The sequence below is a fragment of the Crocuta crocuta genome, unplaced genomic scaffold (assembly GCF_008692635.1).
Source record: "Crocuta crocuta isolate KB4526 unplaced genomic scaffold, BGI_CrCroc_1.0 scaffold674, whole genome shotgun sequence".
NCBI lineage: Eukaryota > Metazoa > Chordata > Mammalia > Carnivora > Hyaenidae > Crocuta > Crocuta crocuta.
In genome coordinates this window covers 360,566-383,164 of record NW_027527972.1, presented here as the reverse complement: position 1 = coordinate 383,164, position 22,599 = coordinate 360,566, and the positions used below count along the sequence as shown (strand labels likewise).

Genomic DNA, 22,599 nt, shown 5'->3' with positions numbered 1-22,599 from the left:
CAGGAGGCAGATATTTCCAGACTATAGGTCTGTTTTTTTCGTTTTTTGTTTTTTTTAATGCTGATTTATTTTTGAGAGAGACAGAAAGACAGACAGAGCAAGAGGGGGAGGGTAAGAGAGAGAGGGGGCAGAGGATCCAAAGTAGGCTCTGTGCTGACAGCAGAGAACTCGATGCAGGGCTTGAACTCACACACCAAACTGTGAGATCATGAGCTGAGCCAAAGTCGGTCACTCAACCTACTGAGCCATCCAGGTGCCCCTTTGGGTTTATTAAAACTTCTGGCCGTTCATATCCTTCAGTTTAGCTGCTATAGCGGTGACGGTCCCAGGTACCGTTTTACTGTGCCCTGATACTGCAATAGCTTCCTGACTGGTCTCCTTGCTTTCACTGTTGCTGCTTCCAAATACATTGGGGCATATCAGCCAGAATGATCTTTGAAAAACATAGATCATAATAACTTATCCTCTACCCCTCTCCAAAGGTTAATCTCCTCTAATGGGTGCCTATCACACTTAATATAAAATATCTGAATTGTTTATCACAACTTACAAAGCACCGCATAATCTGCCCACTGCCTGTCTTTCGTACTTCATCTTACTCGCAAAGCTCTAACCATACTGCCTTTCTGTCTGTCTCTCACATGTGCTAAGCTAATGCCTATGGTGGCCTGCAAAAGCCAGGAATTTCTGTTTTGGATTTTGGAATAGCCGGCTTCCTTTTGTTGGTCACCTAGTCAGTCATTCTCTATCATTTTACCATTACCATATTTGAACTCTCTGCAAACTACCGGCTAATATGGACATTTACTTATTTTTGTCTGCTTTTCCTCCTCAACCTGACTGCAAGCTTCATGAAAGCAAGGACTGGTCATCTTGTTCTGTGCAACCACTGTAAGTCCTAGAACAGTGCTTAGTAGATAGTTGGTACTCAGTGAACCTTTTTAAAGTGACTGGTTTCTATCCTTAAAGAGCTTACAAATCTGGCTGTACACTGAAGATAATGTAAATGAAAAGTTAAATACACACAACAACCAAGAGGTGCTAAAAGGTAGTAGGTGATTAAGTACTACATGAACTTTTTATCATAAAGCATCCATTTAGATAAAATATAAAGGAGGAGGGGACACTTCATTTTCCCATTCATCATAGCACTGAGACTCCAAGTTCTGAAAGCCATTTTCAACAAGGGGGAAGTCATAGGTGGAGGTGATGGGAAGACTGGGGGAAGTGCAGAATGAGTAAGCGCACAGTGTGAATGCACTTGAATCTTCAGCTCCAGCACAAGTTTGGTAAGGACGGCCTAGCTTGACAGGAGATGAAATTCTTGATTATTTGGAACTTGGGATAACGACAGTTGGATGGAATATTTTGAAGTTCAACTTTACACTCCTAAAGAGTTCTGCAGAGGCTTCTCTCCCACCCTCGCCCCTCTCTCTCCTCCCCCTCCCCCCCGGTCTCCCCTCCTCCCCCCGTCTCCCCTCCCCACCCCGCACCCACGTGCAGATTTCGGGCTCGTTGAGTTGAAACTACAAAGCAGGTTCCTAAAGAGGAAGTTGCCTTGCAGAGGTAGACCGGCAGCTAGTCCAGCTGCGAGGGCGGTAGTGGGGGTGGGGCGGAGCGGGGAGGCCACCGCCTCCCTCGGAATTGCTAGGCTTTGGTCTCGCAAACACAGAGCGGCTTTCCGCACAGCTGCTGAAATAGGCCCGGCCTGCAGGCTATACGGACGTGTTTAGCTTTTAGGGGACACTTGTTTTTGTAAACTCCTTTTCCCCTTTCAAAATCTGGCAAACGTTAGTCAACTTCAACTCAGGCACGAACCCACAAGTGTGCGTGTGTGCCTTCAGATCAAGCCCCGCCCTCGCCCTCAGACGCACACTGACACACTTGGGAGAGACCTGGCCAGATCGTGCTCTTGGCCTTGGTTGCAGCGGCTTCTCGGGAACCACTCGCCTCCGGGCCCGCTCCGCCTCCTCCCCTGAAGGGGACCGCCCGGCCGCGCCGCGCCCGAGCACAACACTAGGAAGAAAGTTTGGAGCGCCGCGGGGAGTCGGGCCGCGGGAGGAAGGGAACCGGCGGACCGGGATCTCCGCTCCGAGTTTGTGCGGTCGTCCCCGCGTCCCGGGGGCGCCCGTCCCTCCCCACCCTGCAGCAGCGGGACTCGAGCGCTCCGGGCGGAATGGGGCTCCCGGTCGGGTCCCGCGGCGGCTGCTAGAGGCTCGGCCAGAAGCCGGGGGGAACTTGTGAGCGCTGTAGCCGCGGGCCCTCATTGTCTGCAGACACTCTCCGGAATCCGGAGGGGGAGGACTGGATCGCTCTTCCACTGGGATTCGTCAAGAGTTCCGGCGGCAGCTGCGGCGGTTGTAGTGTCTCCTTTGTCCTCCTAGGACCTCCCTCCCTTCCTCTCTCCCTCCCTCAGTCCGTCCGTTAGTGGGTCCTGCTGCCCCAGGCGCCGGCGCCCCAGCCGCCCGCTGGCCCCCACCCGGGGTGCGTCCCTGCTAACCCCTGCCACCTTAGCGTCCCCGCCGAGTCGAGGCGAGGAGGCTGCGAGCAGGAGAAGGTCGCAGGCCCCTAGCCGCAGGATGGTGGCGGGGCTGTCTCTGGCCCGCAGTCCCGGGAGCTGGCTGGTCCCTGGGCTGTGGCTGCTGGTGCTTAGCTGTCCTGGGGGACTGGTGAGCGCCCAGGAGCAGCCCTCCTGCAGAGGAGCCTTTGATCTCTACTTCGTTCTGGACAAGTGAGTGCCGGAGGGAGGTCCTGGGTCTTCTGTCGGTGGCGCTGGAGGAGCTGTGGCTGGGGAGACAGAGATGTGTGTGCGCCCTGGGGAGGGGTATTAGAACCCCGAGGACGGGTACTTTGTGTTATTCCCGTGCGAAGGGCAAGCGCTTTCTTATCTGTGCCCAGTGTGTGTGTGTGTGTGTGCGTGTGTGTGTGTATTGGGGGAGGTGGGTGGGGGGTGATCGGAGGAGCCTGGAGCTGCTGGGCTCTCTTGGGAAGTGGGGCAGTCACTGCTTCCCAGTCCTGGGTGTGTGTGTGTATTGGGGGAGGTGGGGGAGGTGATCGGAGGAGCGTGTCTGTTTGGGGTAGCGGTCTGCAGTCACTGGAACCCATACGGGCCTGTTCTTAGGCCCCCTCTGTCCTCAACCCTCACTGGCTAAAGTTTGCCTGGTCTTATCTTGATCACAGCGCTTTCTTTGTGGCCAGGAAAAGCCTAGGGTCCACACACGCAGGGTGTTTTTCCTTTCCTGTGAGGTTGTGTTTATTTTGAAGAGCCGGGATCCTACTCCAAACAATTGGGCGGGTGGTCCCAGAAGATGACTTGCTTCCTTGATTCTTCTAGCACCTAAGTTTCAGCTACTGACACCCCTACTTTGTTTGAAGAAGAGGTCAGGTTATCCCCCATATAAATATTTTGTTCTTTTCTTTTTTCTAATCAGCTCAATTTCATTTTACAGGTCTGGGAGTGTGGCAAACAATTGGATTGAAATTTACAATTTTGTCCAGCAACTTACAGAGAGATTTGTAAGGTATTTTTCCCACTTAACTTTTCTCCGCAGGGGAGTTTGAGGTGGAGGGAAGTAGACTGAAGTGTAAGTTATCCCTTTTTTGAAACCGTTTTCAGGGAGAGCCTTTATTGAGATGTTGATTTTTAAGTGCCTCAAGATCATTATTACATATATGTAGTTATTAGGACAGCCCTTCAGTTGCTCAGGGCTTATTTCATCTGGATCCCAGAAATTTGGCTCAGGTCCTGGGGAAGCATCTTCAAATACTATTACAAATGTCTTTTCCCTTCTGAATTTTCATCTGTTTTGAATTTCAGTTATGCTTTCTCATAATTTATCACATTAAACAAATTTTATGCTAATAGTATCCATAATATATTTTTCTTTCCACACAGTTCTTAGCATTGTAGAGGTCCTCATTAAAAAAAAAAAAAAGTGTTGGTAAATTTCAAATGAACATGTGTTAATAACCCACTACCAGAAAAGGCACTTGTGTGTGTTTAAAGAAACGAGTTGTGTTTACCCAATGTGTGGGTGTGTGGCTGGTTTAAAATTTAACTGTTCTATATATGCAATAAGCCTTACTAGGAAGACTGGTTTTGTCTCCTATAAAAAGCATAACTGCTATGAAATCCAGCTTACTCTCTTATTTAGAGGTAACCAGGAATTAGTGGCATCTCTGTTTAAAAATAACCCCAGGATACCAGGCTTTTGAGCCTTCTTTTTCCTTCTTTTTTTAAAGAAAAAAATGCAACGAGCAAATGCAAGTTTATCAAGATAATGGAAAGGACACAAAAAGGAGTGTATCATTAAATATTGCTTCTTTCAGTCTTGTTAGCCCAAATGTTTTCTGTAAAACAGGCTTGGATGATCAAAACATTTTGAAAGTCATGTTGCAAGTAACTTCAAACAATCTGTAGAGGCCTAGGCAATCCTTGCTTTCGGTTATTGGCAGCAGTAAACTTATCCCTATAAAAATGTATGCTTGTCCATGTTCAATCATCAGTCTCCTGCTTAAGAAGCCAAGTATAACACTCTCATTTCTGGACAGGGTCTGAAGTAAAACTGTCTAGGAAAGAAAAATAAATAAGGCCCTATATCTTTAAATGTTAAAGGCATCAGAGACAGTTGTTTATAAATTTTGTGATTTAATCTGAGAGGGTGCAGAAAGTATCACACAGATTTTGATCAAAGGCAATGGATCCTTTCAATACAATGTTTTCAAGGAGTGAGGCCTTTATTTATTTGGTCTGGATTGCAAGTTGGAATTCTGTAATACACAGTTTTCTGGCTCAAATTTAGTTGCTTAGTTACTGACTCATAATACATTGTAGGGAGTGAATAAAGGGTGACTACGGAAGAGAATGACTTCAACGGTGGATAAGGCTTTGAGATCACTCTGATCTTCAGTTTACAGATCTTCCTTTCCTGTCTGCGGTTTCAGGTCTTAGTAGTAGTTGCACAGAGTGCCATGCAGTCAAGAACCATTCTGTGAGATAAATGCCCAAGCTTAAAAGATGTCGCTAACTGGGGGAGGTGTTGCCAGTTAGAAGTATGATATTTGAGACTTGGACAATTGGAAATGTCTAATCAAACTGATTGGTTAGTCTCTTTCACATTGTCCATGGCACTCTTTAAGGATTCTTACTTCCAGATAGCTTTTGTTTGAACTCCTATCATGATTGTGGTAATTAAATCAAGCTGGCTGCTCTCTAGCCCTAAATATCGTTAAAGACAATTGCTCAGAAGGTTCTGGCATCCTTTAAGGAGATGAGGTAGGACCGAGGGAAGAAGTGTTTTCTGCAAAAGGATTTCTGGCAGAGAATTTATCTGTCTAGTTAGCCTCTTCCTTAAATGGCCCTATGGGTCATAGAGAATTGCTTGAGTGCTGAGAAACACTGACTAAATCCAAAATGGCTTATGCAGTAATGTTAAGCAGAGTTAGTGTATCTATTTAGGAAGTTCTATTTAAAAGAAGCCTGGACCATCAGAGCCCCATTTTGACTGAGACTCCATAACTATATATCTGTATTGTATCAATATTTCTTTTAAATATGCTTTAACTGCCTCTTTTCTTATTTTGCAGCCCTCAAATGAGATTATCTTTCATTGTGTTTTCTTCTCAAGCAACCATTATTTTGCCATTAACTGGAGACAGGTTAGTGCATTATCATTTCACTGTAGGCTTTTAGTAGAGACTAATCTGGAAGGAATGATTGATATTTCCAAGCGGTGATTTGGGCCTCCCAGTGGAATCAAGCAAATGCACAGACAATTCAGCTCTCTTCACTAATAGAGGGGAAAGGAGGTATGAGTAATATAAAAGAGCAGATAATCTGAGAATCAATATCATTCATATTGTCCATGGAATGTACAATGAAACCCAGATCTCTGCCTTAGTGGTGTGTTCACTACTTTCCACCTATCTGTTACTATAAGTAGTTCTACATCTTTCTTGTTTAAATATAATATATTAATCGACTAGGAATTTGCAGAACATTAGGGAGGCGAGAGATATAGATTTCTTTGTATGATTACTAGATTCTGCAGACATCCCCGATCTTTAGTCTTACTCGGAGGTCCACCGATGCTGAATATATTTATCCTTGAAAAGGAACTTGCTTTCTGTTTTTATTTATAATATATATATAATATTATATATAAACCCATAAATATATACGAATAAAATATATATTGTATGTTTAAATATATATAAAGATTTATAAACACAAATACAAAGATTATACACGTAAATGACAGAATATATATTGTGAAAGCTGTGTTTTGCTTAATGTGTGGATTTCTGAAAAGTTATACTTGAATACAGCTTTTTCTATAAATTAGTATTTTCTTTAAAAATGTCAAGGAAGGGGCACCTGGGTGGCTTAGTCGGTTAAGCATCCGACTTTCGCTTAGGTCATGATCTTGCGGTTCGTGGGTTCGAGCCCCGCGTCGGGCTCTGTGCTGACTGCCAGCTCAGAGCCTGGAGCCTGTTTCAGAGTCTGTGACTCCCTCTCTCTCTGACCCTCCCCTGCTCACGCTGTGTCTCTCTCTCTCTCTCCTAGAAATAAATAAAAAAAAAATAATAAAAATGTCAAGGAAGCATAATATTTATTTGTTTCAATTTTTTATTTAAATTTTAGTTAAGGAAACATAATATTTAAAGGGACTCAAGGAGAGAACATATTTATATTTCACAGAATTAATTTGGAAAANCTTCTTTTTAGAAAATTTATTTATTTGAAGGAGAGAACATGAACATGGGAGGGGGAGAGAGGGAGAGAGAGAATCCTATGCAGGCTCCACGCTGTCACCGAAAAGCCTGATGTGGAGCTTGAGCCCATGAATCATGAGATCATGACCTGAGCCAAAACCAAGAGTCAGATACTCAACCAACTGAGCCACTTAGGTGCCCATATGTGTGTGTATGTGTGTGTATACACATATATGTATACATATGTATATATATATTATATACATATATACGTGTATATCCATATATAAATTCTAATTTATTTGTGTTTAAGTTTTACTTTTTCTGGAGAGGAAATAACCTCTGTAGGTGAGGTGTCCAGTTTATGCCTTCAGTCTTCTCATTGATACTTTCCTTCTGTATTTTCTTGTATGTATCTGTGTGACATCAAGAGCCAGAGCAATAGAGTCCCTTATAACCCACATACAGTAGCTTTCTATACCGGGTGTATAACACTCTTTGCCTCCATGAGAAGAAATTTTGTTCATTCCCAGCTTCATTTTCAAAGAAACAGCTTTGGATCCAGATAACTCTAATCGAGTCTATTCATTAGCAGAAAGAAAGAACAGGGTTAACATCTATGGGGTGCATGTGCAGGGAAGAGTGCTTAGCATAATGCCAGACACACACTAGACTCTCAGGTCTCAGGAATTGTCACCTGCATATGTTGTGCCAGGTTCTCTGTTAGGCACTTTATAGGTGCAGTGCAGTCATTGGTCAACAAAATTGGTATTGCTTAGACATGCATGGGAATGGTTTAAAATGTTTAAGTTGGAGATTTTTCCTTTATCACTGGTTGAATCTAATTGAGGAGAGGAATGGGATCAAGAGGCTTCTATTTCAAGAGGCAGCATAAACATGAGCATTTTGCAATTAACAGTCACTGAACCAATTTACTAGCCAAATGGTCACAGACAAGATACTTAATCTCTTTATGCCTCAGTTTTGTCCATTTATTTGTGTAAAGATGACAGTGATGATTGTGATAACAGTATCTGCCTCATAGGGTGGTTGTGAAAACTAAACTCAGTGAATGTGGAGAATGCAGGACAGAGTCTGGTCTGTTTGTATTCACGAGATGAAAGCTTTGTTGTTATTATTTATAACTATTATTATTATTTGGATCTAGGGAATATGTAGTATTTTAATGGTTAGCGAGTACTTATGCTTATTTAAAGGGACAATTGTCCTGCTTGGGTGGATTTAAATATTCTAGGAGAAATTTTAATAATGCTACTTGCAAATTATATACAGTTTTCTCCTCTTTTTTTAAATAGGGATACATTCAGTTTTAATGACTCGCGCTATTTGTGGCATGTTGAATTAGTGTGGAATGGCAGAAAGTATGCCAAGAGGGCCTACGTTAGAATTACAGCTGTCCCACTTACTGATTTACTTGGGGCAAATCATCTGCTCAGTGTGTCGGTTTTTATGTCTATGAACTGCAGGTTACAATTGGCCATGTTTTCTTTCTCCTTTTGTAATCTTTATTATTCATTATTTGCTATTTTCTTAAGAGAGTTGTGAAGATCAAAATAAGACAGTGCATAGAAAAGTACTTTGTATATCACAGAACAGTCTCCATTAAAGGATATTATTTCCTAGTTGTTCTTTTACTAATATTATTTTATTAAATCAGTAACTTCTCAAATTTCTGTGGTTCTGTGTATTTGGATATAAGGTCACTTTTCATCCGTTACATGCTCTCTGGTATGTAGAAATCATTCACATATTTAGATGCAAAATCACTGAATAAATGATTCCACAACTATTGTAGATCTTTGTTTTAAAGCCTAGAAATTCGAATTCTACATATAAATGTTTTTAAAAAAATTTTTAGTGTTTATTCATTTTTTGAGAAATAGAGATTGAGAGACAGAAAGAGATAGAGATAGAGACAGAGAGGGAGACATAGAATCTGAAGCAGGCTCCAGGCTCCAAGCTGTCAGCACAGAGCCTGACGTGGGGCTCGAACCCACAAGCTTTGAGATCATGACCTGAGCCGAAGTGAGCGGCCCAGCCGACTGAGCCACCTAGGCGCCCCTACATATAAACTTTCTCGATGTCGCATATCACACTCACAAAGAGACCTGAGTAAATGGGAAACATGGCTGATTTCACAACTTTGGTTCTATTACTCATAACTCTTCAGTACATTGATTATTATGAGAGGTGCTTCTTTCCTGTTTTTCAGAGTATTGCTAACTATTTTCAGTAGAGATGAATCAAGATTGGAAGGCAGTAAGTCCTTATGACAGTGCAGTGTCTTCTCATGGGGTTTCAGCATGGGGTCCAGTATATGCAAATACATGAAGAGAATAAGAAACTTGGCAAGAAGTGATAAGTTATACATTTTGCATACTCATAATATAGAAACTTTACTCTTTCAAGTATTTCAGTTTGAAACACTCTCTTCTTTTCTCTTGCCCCCTTGATTTTTGTCCTCTGTGTATCTGTTAGCCCATCCATCCACCTACCTACCTATGTGTTTGCCTACCTTATATATGATGTATTGAGTATTATGAGCTATGGGGCTAACACAGAGATGAATAATCTAGTGTGTGTGAGAGGAAGGAGTGTGCGCATACACAAAAATAGCTCAGGGCTGTATTAATGGATCAGATAGGAGAAAAGTGCCATGTTGATTCAATATGGACAAATCCAGCCTCTCAATATTAGAGAATTTGAATCAGGACTAGTTTTAAAGGATATTTTTGGCTATTATGCTAATAATTGGGGATGATGAGTCAAGCTCGCTTCAGTGTGATCTTAATGATGTAAAAGTGATTTAGTTGAAAACATTTAGTGAACAGTTATTTTGTGCTAGGCAGTGTGCAAAATGCTTTCCATTCATTACCTCATTTCATGCTCATATTAACACATGTAATACATACTGTTATTATCTTAACTTTACAAATGAGGAGACAGAAGCTAAGAAAGATAATGTAGCTTATCCAAGGACATACACTTGATACGTGGTGAGCAGTATATTAGCCAAAGTGGTCTTTTAAAGTATAAAGTAGAGCATGCCACTCATGCTTAAGGCTGTTCTAATGGCTTAGAATAGAAAACCCGTGTCTCCTGGTGGCTTAAAAGCCCTACCTGATGGCCTTACCCAATCCTCCTCTACAACATTGTGCCACGGTTTAGCCTACTGATCTTTCCATTCCCTGCACTGGCTAAGCTTGTTTCCAGATTACGAATTTTGCTCTTCCTCTGCCCCAGAACTTCCTCTGGCTAGCCCATTCTTATCATTCAAGCATCACCTCATGTTTCCCCTCCTCTGAGACCCATACCCTGGCCATCAAGTCTACAGGAACCCTGGCCCTCCTCTCCAGAAATCTCTCACAATACTCTATTTGGTTATCAGATAATTAATAATTAATTAATTTTTGAATAATTACTTTTTATCTCCATTACCCTACCATAAATTGTGTGAGAGCAGAGGGGTCTTCTTTGTCTTGTTCACTCATATATTCAACACCAGAGCCTGGCACACAGTAGATGCTCAACAAATACTAGCTGAATGAACAGTTGAATTGGTCTGACATTAGAACTTGAGTTATTAAGCACTGTCATATATTTTTTCTCTTTGAGAAATGATAAGTGATGACTTAGATATGTTAATTATCTTTCCTACTCTTATAGACTAGCTATGAACATTTCCAACTCTCTTTTTTTAAATATATTTTTAAAAAATTTTTAATGTTTATTTTTGAGAGAGAGCGCACGTGAGTGCATGAGTGGGGTAGGGACAGAGAGAGAGGGAGACACAGAATCCCAAGCAGACACAGAATCCCAAGCAGGCTCCAGGCCAGTCAGCACAAAGTGCAAAGCGGGTCTCGAACTCACAAGTGATGAGATCATGACCTGAGCTGAAGTCAGATACTTAACCAACTAAGCCACCTAGGTGCCCCTCTAACTCTCTTTTTAATATATTTGTTCCCCATATTAAACAAAAAAAGTCATATAATATTTTTACCTGAGAATAACAATCAATTGCTTAGGAAAAAATATTCCATAGGCAAACTTATAGAAAATTAAATAGAAGTCATTTGATTAAGTTTAGATGATATGTACATTTCTATTGTTTAAAAAGATTTCTTCTAATTTCTTAAAATATGAATTAAAAATTTACTTGCAATAAAATAGCCCTTCATAAGAATTGGTAGCTTATAAATTGATTCATTCATTTTGCACAGAAATTTGGCAGTACCTATAAAAGTATAGACAATTCCTATCAGCCATTCTACTTTTTAGGACCGTGTTCCACTGAAATACCAGTACCAGTGTGCAAAGATAGGTATGTGTAAAATTGGACACTGTGGAGTTGCTCATAATAGTGAAAACATTTGATCTAAATGCTTATCAGTTGATGGTACTATAATTAAAGTATATATAGAATGGGATACTATGTAGTCATTAAAAGAATTGGAAAATCTATATTAACATGAAAATGTATTTAAGATACATTAATTGGGAAAAGCAGGTTGTAGAACACTCTGCTAAGTATGATCCTATTTTTCTAAAATAAAAACAAAAAAATCTTTACCTGTTTTTATCGGGTGTGTGTGTGTGTGTGTGTGTGTGTGTGTGTCTTTGTGTGTGATCATAAATGCATGGAAAAAAGTCTAGAAGATGTGCAACAAACTGCTAAGGACAATACTGTCTTTGCAGTGAGATTCAGGGAGGGGAGAACCTTCATTTTTTTAAAAATTTCCATACAACTTGGCTATTCGATTTTATTTCAACATTACTTTATTATTTGTAAAAAATTAAACAAATGCTCAAATTAAAAAAAATAGTTAGCTCTCTCTTTAGCCAGAGATAGCTTGGAGTCAGAATGGAATGTAGGGGTTAAAGAGAGAAAGCATTTGGGAGTAACACATATCCAATTGCTGCCTTGGAGGGTCTTGATGGATCCTTGTTAAAATGAAAACACCAGGAGTGGACCTTCAGCCAAGTAGACATGGAAGCTATATACTAGTTGGGTACCTTGGGCAAGTGATTTCATCTCTTGCTGGCCAATTCTCTTGCCTGTTAAAAGGAGCTAATCATTCCTCCCATACAGCAAGGTTGGGATGATGAAAGACATATGATGTGTGAGAATGCCTAATTGTTGTTGGGTGGAAAGGAGTCTAAGGTTGAGATGAGATTTGGAGGTTATCAGTATGTACTTCCATCATCATTTTCATCCTAATGTGCAAAGATTCTAACAGTAGCATAGAGAAGTCGAATAAATTTCCTCGAAGTGACACAGCCAAGTAGTCAGAGCCAGGATTCATGCCCAGGTCTAACTGCTGAGCGTAAGCACCTAACCACTGCATTGCCTCAGACCTTCTATGTTCCCCCTTTTCCATATTTCACAAATAGTGAGAATTTGTCATAATTCAAAGACTCAGTCATCCTCTAAATTTACTCTATTCTCTTACAAACTGGTGATGTCATGGGAAGGGACTATAGTTTGTTGGTTGTTGTTAATTATATTAGGGAAGTAATTCTGTCTAGTAAAGTAAGTTTTTGGCCAGACATCGTACTAATCCTGAGAGGTCTGGGCAAGGCAGCAGCTCAGAGTCTAGTCATGGATATGCTAATAGTTACTTTCAGTGCAGTCCTACATCTGTTTTATATTCTAGAAAATTAAATATATTGTTGCTCAAACCTGGGAGACAAACCTGCACACTGAACTGGTTAAATATAGAGGTCAGTTTCTTATGACCCAGTAAAGCATATTGAAATGGCATAAACATACACAAAATGCAGCAAGTATGAACTTCAGGTGTGATCCATGTATCACACTTCCGTTAAGTATAGACTAAATTGGAGCGAACGTGTTTCACAAAACCCAGATTGTGCAGAGCATTTTGTAAGCAGATATTTTTGAATTCACGACTGCTACCTTGGATTCATTGGTTTGGACTTTGTACCATGGAGACATTGGCTTATGCTGGTCGTAGAGTGACCTGCTAAATAAACAATAAGCAAATTTTTATATAAAGTACATTAAAGATAGCTAAACCTGTTAGTTTCTAAGATAATAGAATGCACAAATAGCAATGTTTGTGCTTAGAAGATACTCCACTGCTTTGTAATCTTTAAACGTTTTTTAAGTTGAGGAGCTGGTAGAGAGCAATTACTATTTTGCAGTTTATCCTTCATGCGGTATGTAGTATAGTAATATATAATAACATAATTAAATAAAGTGTAGTATAGTAGTATATAATAACATGATTAAATAAGGCAGGTATATGTCAATGAATGAACAGATTTTCCTTCATTATTTTTTTCCTAATTTTATCAGCTTTGTTAACATTGTGGTTTATTAATGGAGGGAGACAGTAAAAGTAGTAGATAGAGTTTATTGGGCACTTACTATGTGTCAGACATTTTGCTAAATGCTTTATATGCAATAGCTCAGGTAAAGTACTAAGGACTAAAGTGCTAAGTGGGTTGTAAATATTGATAATTTGTAGAGATGTAAAATAACATCTTGAGAACATTGTTTTGTTTCATATTCTACTCAATCGGTTAAATTTTACCACCTAGAAAACATTTCTTAATTTTTTTTTGTTTATTTACTTTTGAGAGAGAGAGAGAGAGAGAGAGAGAGAGAGAGAGAGAGAGGCATGAACGGGGGAGGGACAGAGAAGGGAGACACATAATCCCAAGCAGGCTCCAGGCTCTGAGCTATCAGCACCCACAGACCACGAGATCATGACCTAAGCTGAAGTCAGACGTTTAACTGACTGAGCCGCCCAGGTGTCCCACCTTCTAGAATACATTTAATTGGGGCACCTGGATGGATTGGTCGCTTGAGTGTTTGTCTCTTGATTTTGGCTAAGGTCGTGATCTCAGGGTCGTGGGATAGAGCCCTGCAATGGACTCTGCACAGAATGTGGAGCCTGCTTGGACTCTCTCTCCCTCTCCCTCTTGAACACATGCTGTCTCTCTCTCTCTCTCAAAATAAATAAACAAAAAAAAACCATCTAATTATGTAATTGGCTAACCATTACAAAATTACCTCATTGCTACATTTTGTTTGCAGTTACTGTTTATTTCAAGAATTAATGTTCCTGGGTAATAATCTCCTGAGGACAAAGAACAGAATTTACCTATGATACAAATATCTGTAACATTTATGCTCATGCACTTATCTAAACTGGCGTTTGGTAGCATAAGTATATGAAGCTTTGTAGCTTTGTGGTGGCTTGTTCTGTGGCTTCCGTTTATGTACAGAATACATACAAACATGTATGTATTTATGTACATAGTTGACTCAAATATATTTAGGTTTATAAATTAAATTTATAAATTTATTTAAATATATAATTAAAAAAATCTGTTCTGGGCTTATGGCTTACTTTAACCAATAGAGTACAGCGCATGAAAACATGGAACTAAGTGTATAATAAGGCATGGGAGTTTCCTTTCCTGTGCTCCCAATAGCCAGCTGTCATATAAAAACTTTCATTACCCCAAGACCACCATCGCAACCCTGCCATGTGGAGAAAAGAATGATCAACCGTCCTAGCTGAGATCCTAGGCAATAGCCAGCATCAGTACTGACTTGCTAACCATGTGAACGAGGTCATTTCAACTCTTCTAACCATTCCTACTTTCCAGCTGACAATGTGTGAAACTTAAGAACTGCCCATTCAATGCACAGGATTATGAGAAATAATAAATTATGTTTATAGCACTAATTTGAGGGTAGTTTAATATGGCCAAAATGGAAATGTGACTAAGGTAGGGTGCCAAATGACCTTGAAAAGATTGATAGTGAAAACTGGAAGGGCAGTGAGCAAAACTGTTACGTTGGAGGTTGAAGAAGAAAGGACCATTGTAGGTAGTATTGGAAAGTGTGGTGATAATGTAGAAAATAGAAAATGTGCATAATGAATAGTGGCTATAGCAAAACTGATTTCTAGGAAGAATGTTGGAGGTTTCAACTGGCTTCTTTCAGCTACCTATCATGCTACATAGAGGTGTGAGATGACTCAAAGAGGAAACTTTTCAGTTTTCAAGCGGGACTCAGAGGACATATAAAGAGCCAGGAATTGATGTATTTGAAAATATCCACCAGTCTCCCTTGACAAAAATATTCCCCAACTTTAAGAAATAGCCTTACGTCAGTGATCAAACCCACATTGCTGCCTACAAAATGTGGTATCAGAATAAAAATCAGATTATAGGTGCAGTTGGGTGTGTGCCCCACCTGATTTAAAACCTAAAGTAGAGAGGAGGCTTTTTTTGAAGAAATTTTTTGCATATAGCTTTTGTCTAATAGAGTGGATCATGATTTGATATATGGGGATCTCATAAGATTTTTAAAGGGCTTTTATCAACTTGGATTAAAAGAGATAGACATTTCAAAATGAGAGACTTCAGGAAAGAATCACACATATAAGCTGTGGTCTACTTGTAAAGAAAGAATGACTCAGAAAGTAGAACCAAAGCCCAGAGTGTGAAGCTGAGAGTCGAAGAGACAGTTCCAGTAAATACAACTGAGCCCTAATCAAAGAATTGGGAATATCCACAGAGATGAAATATGACACTTTTGGTACCGATTTCTCTTTTGGTTGTTCAGTGATTCATGACAAAACACCCCAAAACTTAGTGGCTTAAATAAGAACAATATTATTACCATTCACGATTCTGTGGTTTGACAGCTTGGCTGGGATGTTTCTCTGCCCATGTGATATTACCTGGTGCTGTAGTCATAGAGGCTGGTTTGTTTGTTTCTGAGGCTCATTGTTGATTTCAGAGCTCAGCTAGAGCTGTTTAACGGAAGAACTTGGTTCACCTCCATGGGACCTCTGCATGTGGCATAGCTTCTCACAGCATGATAACTGGGCTCCAAGAGAGAGCATTCCAAGAGCAAGTATTACAAGATGAAGGAAACAAAATCCCAAGTTTTCTTAAGGGTTGGACTCAGTTCAAGAATATCACTTCTACCTTATTCTGTTGCCAAACAGTAACGGGTAGGCCGGATTCAAGGGGAGAGAGGAGGTAAATGCCATCTCTTGAAGGAAGAATGGGCATATATGAGTGGGAAGGAATTGGCAGAGGTCATATTTGGAGATTATCTACTATGGAGTTTTATATAAAGTAATAATGAAATTCCAAGATGAATCTCTTCCGAAATAAATGTTAGCTTAGAGAAAAAATATAAACCTTGTATATAATCAAAATAATAAATGAGATTGGTGATTTTAGTGCTAGTCTTTAGATTGTGGTGTGACCCACAATCCATCTCTGTAATTTTAAATGCCAAGTGTCCTTTACCTTTATTATTTATTATTAACCTTTTCCTCTCATCTATTGTTTTCTATACATTAAAATATTTGTTTATTAACAACATTAATACATTCTCTTTTGTCATTTTAATATTACCATTATGTCTTTCTTGAGTTATGTTAGAATAGACTGGCATATTCTGCTTTGCCTCCATGATTTTGAATGGTATTATTAAATTTAAACTCTCAAGGACTTAATAATTAACAATATGCAGAAATCCTTTCTAGCACAAAGTGAGGATGGAGGTTTTATTAATTAGAAATGACTGCAAATTTTAAAAAATATCTTAAAAATTTGTGCTATAAAAGAAGAACATTTTGAGATTGTTGGTATTCAGCTGTTTACTCAAAAGCCATAGTGAACCTTATGCATATGATTTGTAGTTTGTGTGATTGAATATATAGTTTTAAAATGGTGTGTTTCATGAAGGATGAGTTAAGTGATAGTTCTCAAATGAGGCTTATAAACTGTGACTAACAAAGCAGATAATTCATACTTATGTTTTCTTTTATGGATAAAGAGATAGTACGATGAATAGGCATAAAATTGGTATTGATAATTGAGTACTTACATGCCATGCAATATACTGTTTTACATATAATAGCATCTTTAATTTTTACAACAACTCTACTAAGTAAGTACTACCATCACCCCCATTTTTCATGTGGGAGAAATGGAGGACTAGAAAGGCTACATAACTTACTGAAAGTTGCCAAGCTAGGAAGCATTAGGGCTAGGAACTGAGGCCAAGGCCCCATTGCTTGACCTGTATGCTGCATTCATTATTTGATGCAGAGTAGCATAAGGAAAGAATTGAGGGTTGGCTGGTGCATGAACTCACTCGATCCTTGACACATTATGTGATAAAAGAATAATAACTAACGTCTATGCAGCACTCACTTTGTACCAAACACTTACAAATATACATTATATGATAGGTTTTCCTGAAGAGCAGCATGGCAATGGAAAGGAGAAATTATAATGAACAGGATTGTTTTGGGGGCAGTACTCACTTTTTTCTCCTGTCTCTCTCCAAATACCCTCTTTGACTAGGCACCTGCTTCCTTCCGAATGCTCAAAGGTGCCAAATAACATTATGTTATAAATATCATAGTGGACACCAAATAAATACCTACAAAATGAATGAATGAAACCCAACTATGGCAGGCATTATTATTTGCCTTTTATGGATATGGAAACTGAGCTCCAGGAGATTAAATAACTGCTGGTGTTGTACAGTTCATTAGTTGTAGAACCAGACTTGTAGTTCATCTTTAATTTACTCTAATCCCTGAGTCTTCCTACCTTATTACATAGTTTTCCATTTAACTTCTTTCCAGGAAGTTCAGTAGAACTCTTTCCTCTCCCCTCCTCCTTTCTGGTTTCTATATCAAAATGTTCAACTCTCAGTTTGTTGGTTAAGCTCTCCTTGGAATCAAGGAGAAAATAAACTGGGTGAACAAAATCCTACTAACATGGGAAATGACTAGTATTAACTTAACAACAATAGTAGCTACAACTTACTTGGTACTTCTTATGTGCCACTGAATCCTCATGATGGCCCCATGGGGTACATATTTTCACTTCTATTTTACAGATGAAGAAACAAGAGAGGGCTTGGACTTAATCTATATTATCTCTGGCGATAAGCTATGCCATCTGAGAAACTATATTATACAGTTTAAAAGATTATCCTAGGCACCACTCAACCCCCTTCAGTAGAGGACTGACTGGCAAAATAGTTAAGGAAAAGAGCATTCCAATAACATGGGAGGGTTTTTAAATTAGTTTAGATCAAAAGTTCTTAATTCTGGATGCACATGAGAATACTCTGGGGAGTTTCTAAAAAAATACCCTGAACCTATCACAAAGCAAGTAAATTGGAATCTCTTCAGTTAAAGCCCTGAAGAGGTTCTTTTTTAAAGCCCACCAGTGATTCCAGGATATAGCCACAGTGGAGAATTAAAGGGCATCTGTAGAGATGTGTGGACTATGTTTGAGCCCTTCTCATGTCACCGTATAGATTCAGTGTTCACTTGTGGTGGGTGCTCAGCAGGTGGGTGTAGATTGACTGACATCTGGAAAGAGCTTTGAAACCTGGACAGTTCAAGTGCTATTCAGATATATTGTATAAACATAATATCTTTAGTCACAGGATATTAAGTCACAGGATATTTAAGTACCTTAAGTAAAATGTACTTAAAATAAAAAAAAAATGTGCCTTATTTGTGTTAGTTAGGCAAGTCAGAATTCTTTGCCAACTATTTTATTATGCCCCTATTTACAATATATATTTATTATATTTATGACATCTTGAACACTTTTCAAAGTTGAAAGTGTTCTATGGATGGGGAAAAGCCACTGATGTGGCACAGATGTTGCTATGTTTTCTTCTCTTCCTTTCTCTTGTCTTTTTGTCCTTTCCCTTCCCTTCATCTCTTCCTTTCCCTCCTCAGCAGAGAAATTTGAGAGATATTAACAGAGTGGAAAGTGTTATTTTATAGATTTAAAAAATGAGTCTGTGTGTTTTTGCCTCCCTCCCTCTGTCTCTCTCTCTCTCTCTCCAATCAGTATAATTATAAAGTAAAAAAGAAAGAGTTGCTTATAGATTTTGGCCCCCTGATTCTCAACAAAAAAATCAGAGCTTTAATATCCCATTATATTTGTTTCAATTCTGCCTCTTTCCAAAAAGTATTTGAAGCTGCACTGAGCATAACATTGCAGAAAGATAACAACATATAAGAAGAAAAGTTAAGATCTTGCAAAAGAGATGTAGCAATATGTTCACCATAGGAACTTAGCATAATTTTGTGAGTAAGAAATTTACAGTGGGCTTCCCAATAATTAGGACATGAAACAGTTGACATAGTTGTTGTTAGCAGAAAGGAGGAAGTATGTAGTGATTACTCAGGGATGACAAGGAACTTCTGCCACAAGACCTTATAGGGGACATTATGTGTTATGATAGCAGCGCCCTTGACTACAGCTTCACAACAAATACCAAAGTAGTTTCAGTATCTCTATTCCTGTAGTTGAAGACCTAAAGTTAAAACCAAACTTGGTGAGGTTGATCTAAGATGCTGTTGTATGTAAATTTTTTCTTTTGTTTTTTATCATTCCTCACTTGCTTTTTCTTTTAGAGTTTTCTCCAAGTCTTAATGTAGATGAATGAGTCTTGTTTTTAACCTTCAACATCATTTGCTTTCCCCTAAATTAGCTGTTTACTGATAGACAAATTTAGGACTTATTTTTAGTGGCTTGGGATTTTTTGAAGCCCTGAGATCTTCCCTGTCTTGTTTTAGCTTTCCTTTCCCCTAAAGTGAGACTTGTTGATGGAGAAGAGGCTGACAGACTGTGTCGTTACCCTGGAAGCAGATAAGACCAGGGCTCATGAGTGTTGATGTTGACTGTGGGCACGAAACACTTTTCCTCTAGGGACAACGCAGCTGCAAAAGGAAGGATGGAATTCAGTGCTACTTAGAACGTTATGGTGTCAGGTATGGGGATGGATAGAAAAGCCAGGGGTACTCTGCTTCTTCTAATGAAATGAGCTAGTTGAGACCAGCCTTCCAAAAAAGCTGAATTCCACAGTGGGCAAGTTCATTTAGCTTTGAGTCATCTGCTGGTGTTGCCTGGTTCTTAGAAGTAATTAAAGGGTGAGGTGAATCTAAACTGAATGGAGAAGGTGATTTTTACCTTGCAGAATCTGTGTAAACTTAAGTTTCAGTTATCTTTTTCATTTCCCTTTTGGTAGCGGAACATTAATGCTTGAGGACATGCTGCCACTCATTTCTGAGAAGCATCAAATAGTTGGCTTTTGTCTGTGTTCAGACACAATCAGCTTCAAGTTGTTTCTGTAGATACTAAACATAAATATTTGGGTAAAACAAGCTTACAAATTATGTGATTTACTTCACCATCCGTGGAATTATGAATCTTTTTCATAAAACAATCTCGGATTGTTTTTGCAACGTTGTTATACTTATCTCACACCACTCTTATGGTTTCCTTATTTTTCAAGGAGTCTTTGGAACCTATATTAAAAAACATCTAAAAAATGATCTTCTTTTACTTAATACACATAAAACAGCTCTCAATAGTGTAGTCATACTTCATTTAGACATACTGCATTGAAACACTAATTAGTCATGATGGAAAAGATTCTTTTATTCTTTTTCATCTTTTTCATTTATATTTCCTCTTAAATGAATCCACTACCATCCATCCATTCATCTATCCATCTACCCATCCACCCATCTACCCATTTATTCTTTTATTTGTTCATCAAATATGTATTAACTAACACCTGCCATATTCAAGAGAATGAGCTGTCTGGTGTTTGGATGGATGAGATGTTACAAAAGTGACTAGATTCTGAGACATTTGACTCTGGAAGCACAAATAGACAATGTTAATTTCTATGAGTGAAGGATTAAGTATGTGCAAATTAGAAATTTGCAGGTAACAAAGAAAATTTCCAGCTTGTAGGTAGTGGCCAAGTGCTTCAGAAACGCTTTTTCACTTCAGCTGACCTATTCAATCTTTGTTTCTTTTGGATGAAGGAAAGTGTTTTAGCATTTAGTATAAAATACGATAGAAGTTATCTGTTCTAAGCTCAAAAATGCCTAGAATATCCCTAGATTTTTCAAGATGTTTCACATTGTCAGTACTTTTATTTTTTTGTAGTTAAAATACAAATGCTACAAAATACTTACTAAAATAACAAAAAGTATGAGAAGTTATCTGTCTTCAAAGTTCGTGTTCTTTCCTCTTACTGAAGAAACCTCAGTTGTAATGTCGCCGTGTTTTTTGATAAGTGCTTATTGTGATCTTTGCTTATTTTTCTTTTGTTTGATTTTATGATGCATTATTTTTCAGGGGCAAAATTAGTAAAGGCTTGGAGGATTTAAAACGTGTTAGTCCAGTAGGAGAGACATACATCCATGAAGGACTAAAGCTAGTAAGTTCTTTTACATTTATAGGGATAGGGGAGAATGTGTTCTTATTCTGTAATACAATAAACCCTAATCTCTAGTAAAACTCAAAGGTCCCCTTACGTGTTTATCTTTAACATTTTTAAAAAATGCTTTTAGTTGTTCTAAGGATGAGACTGACTTACTGTGGTGATAAGAAAAAATTTGAATGGCATTTTGCCTTTTAAGGAATTTTCATTTTCTGTGTGCTTACATTCAGACCAGTCAACCAAAGCTTAAAATTTATCTCCTTTAAACCCAATCGTAACTACTCTTTACTGTGAATATATGCCTATTTCAAATAAAATAGTTAACCCCAAATACCCTGTTTGAAAAGCCAGTCTATAATATTTTGATTTTGTCAGACTCATAAACTCAGCTTGATAGAGTGTGCTGGTTAAAAGTTAAGATTAAATTGTTAGTTGGATAATTATTCTTCATTTTCAGGCAAATGAACAAATTCAGAAAGCAGGAGGCTTAAAAACCTCCAGTATCATAATTGCTTTGACAGATGGTAAGTTGGACGGTCTGGTGCCATCATATGCAGAGAGAGAGGTGAGTATTGAACTGAACTTGTGCTTTATACCCCAGTGTATTTGGTTGTGTGTCTCTATGTATAGCCTGATATTTGGATAATTCACCTCTGTCTCTCTCCCTCTGTCTTTCTCTGTCTCCATAGGCAAAGATATCCAGGTCATTTGGGGCTAGAGTTTATTGTGTTGGTGTCCTGGACTTTGAACAAGCTCAGGTAAGCACGGCAGATCTGCAGACTTTAATCTAAATCGCATAATTGTCGTAAGGACAGTTTATCAAATTCTTCTCACTGACGACTTCTTTTGATGCTAACCATTTGCTAAAGATTTTCTCTAACATGGCCATATGTCTTGAAAGCTGCATCAATAATGTCTGGTTTTGATAGGTTTCATTACTGAAAACAAAGCTTTAAATTCTTGACTATTCATTTGGTTTGGAAGAACTGATATAGGATATACGTTTGAATCAAAATGATATGGATACTCCTTGAACTCAACTGACAGGATTATTATGACAGTCTTAGTTAAATGTTTTAGTTTGATTGAAAACTTAACTCTTAGGATTACAGGGGTTTGGGAAAACCAAATTTTTTCATGAGGCTTTGAGGGTTGATATATTAATTTTTTTTGTTCAACAAGATGATTTTGCATTTAAATCTGTGGTTGAATATGACACAAGACTCCTGTATCTCATGGCATTTCCAGCTAGTAGAGCTCTGCACTGTTTTGAGATTCAGTCTTGGGGGCGATGTAAAGTGGCTGTGACTGATGCATTTCATTGTGATACATTTAGAGTGACACTAGAGCCATCTCCTTCAATTCCTGACAAGGCTACACTGGTGAATTAATATGTAGTGTAATTTTTCAGATGAACATAACTGAAACATAATGAAGTGTATAAAATCTTGTATGTCGCAACTACCCGTTAATTAAATGTTCCTCCTCTTTCTAAAGCTGGAAAGAATTGCCGATTCCAAGGAACAAGTCTTCCCTGTCAAAGGCGGATTTCAAGCTCTTAAAGGAATAATTAATTCTGTGAGTAT

The 22,599-nt window shown here is 38.8% G+C and overlaps 1 protein-coding gene across 2 annotated transcripts in view; it reads left to right on the top strand.

Annotated features, from left to right (window-relative positions):
- Nucleotides 1–2,484: 2,484 nt before the first annotated feature.
- ANTXR2 (ANTXR cell adhesion molecule 2) overlaps nt 2,485–22,599 on the top strand; it is a 148,052-nt gene continuing 127,937 nt past the window's right edge. For both annotated transcript variants that reach the window (XM_077752814.1, XM_077752813.1), the window contains exons 1-7: nt 2,485–2,731; nt 3,450–3,521; nt 5,587–5,658; nt 20,929–21,010; nt 21,471–21,578; nt 21,703–21,771; nt 22,511–22,591. In XM_077752814.1, coding sequence (XP_077608940.1) covers nt 2,580–2,731; nt 3,450–3,521; nt 5,587–5,658; nt 20,929–21,010; nt 21,471–21,578; nt 21,703–21,771; nt 22,511–22,591 — 636 coding nt within the window. In that variant the 5' untranslated portion in view covers nt 2,485–2,579. The remainder of the gene's footprint in view (nt 2,732–3,449; nt 3,522–5,586; nt 5,659–20,928; nt 21,011–21,470; nt 21,579–21,702; nt 21,772–22,510; nt 22,592–22,599) is intronic.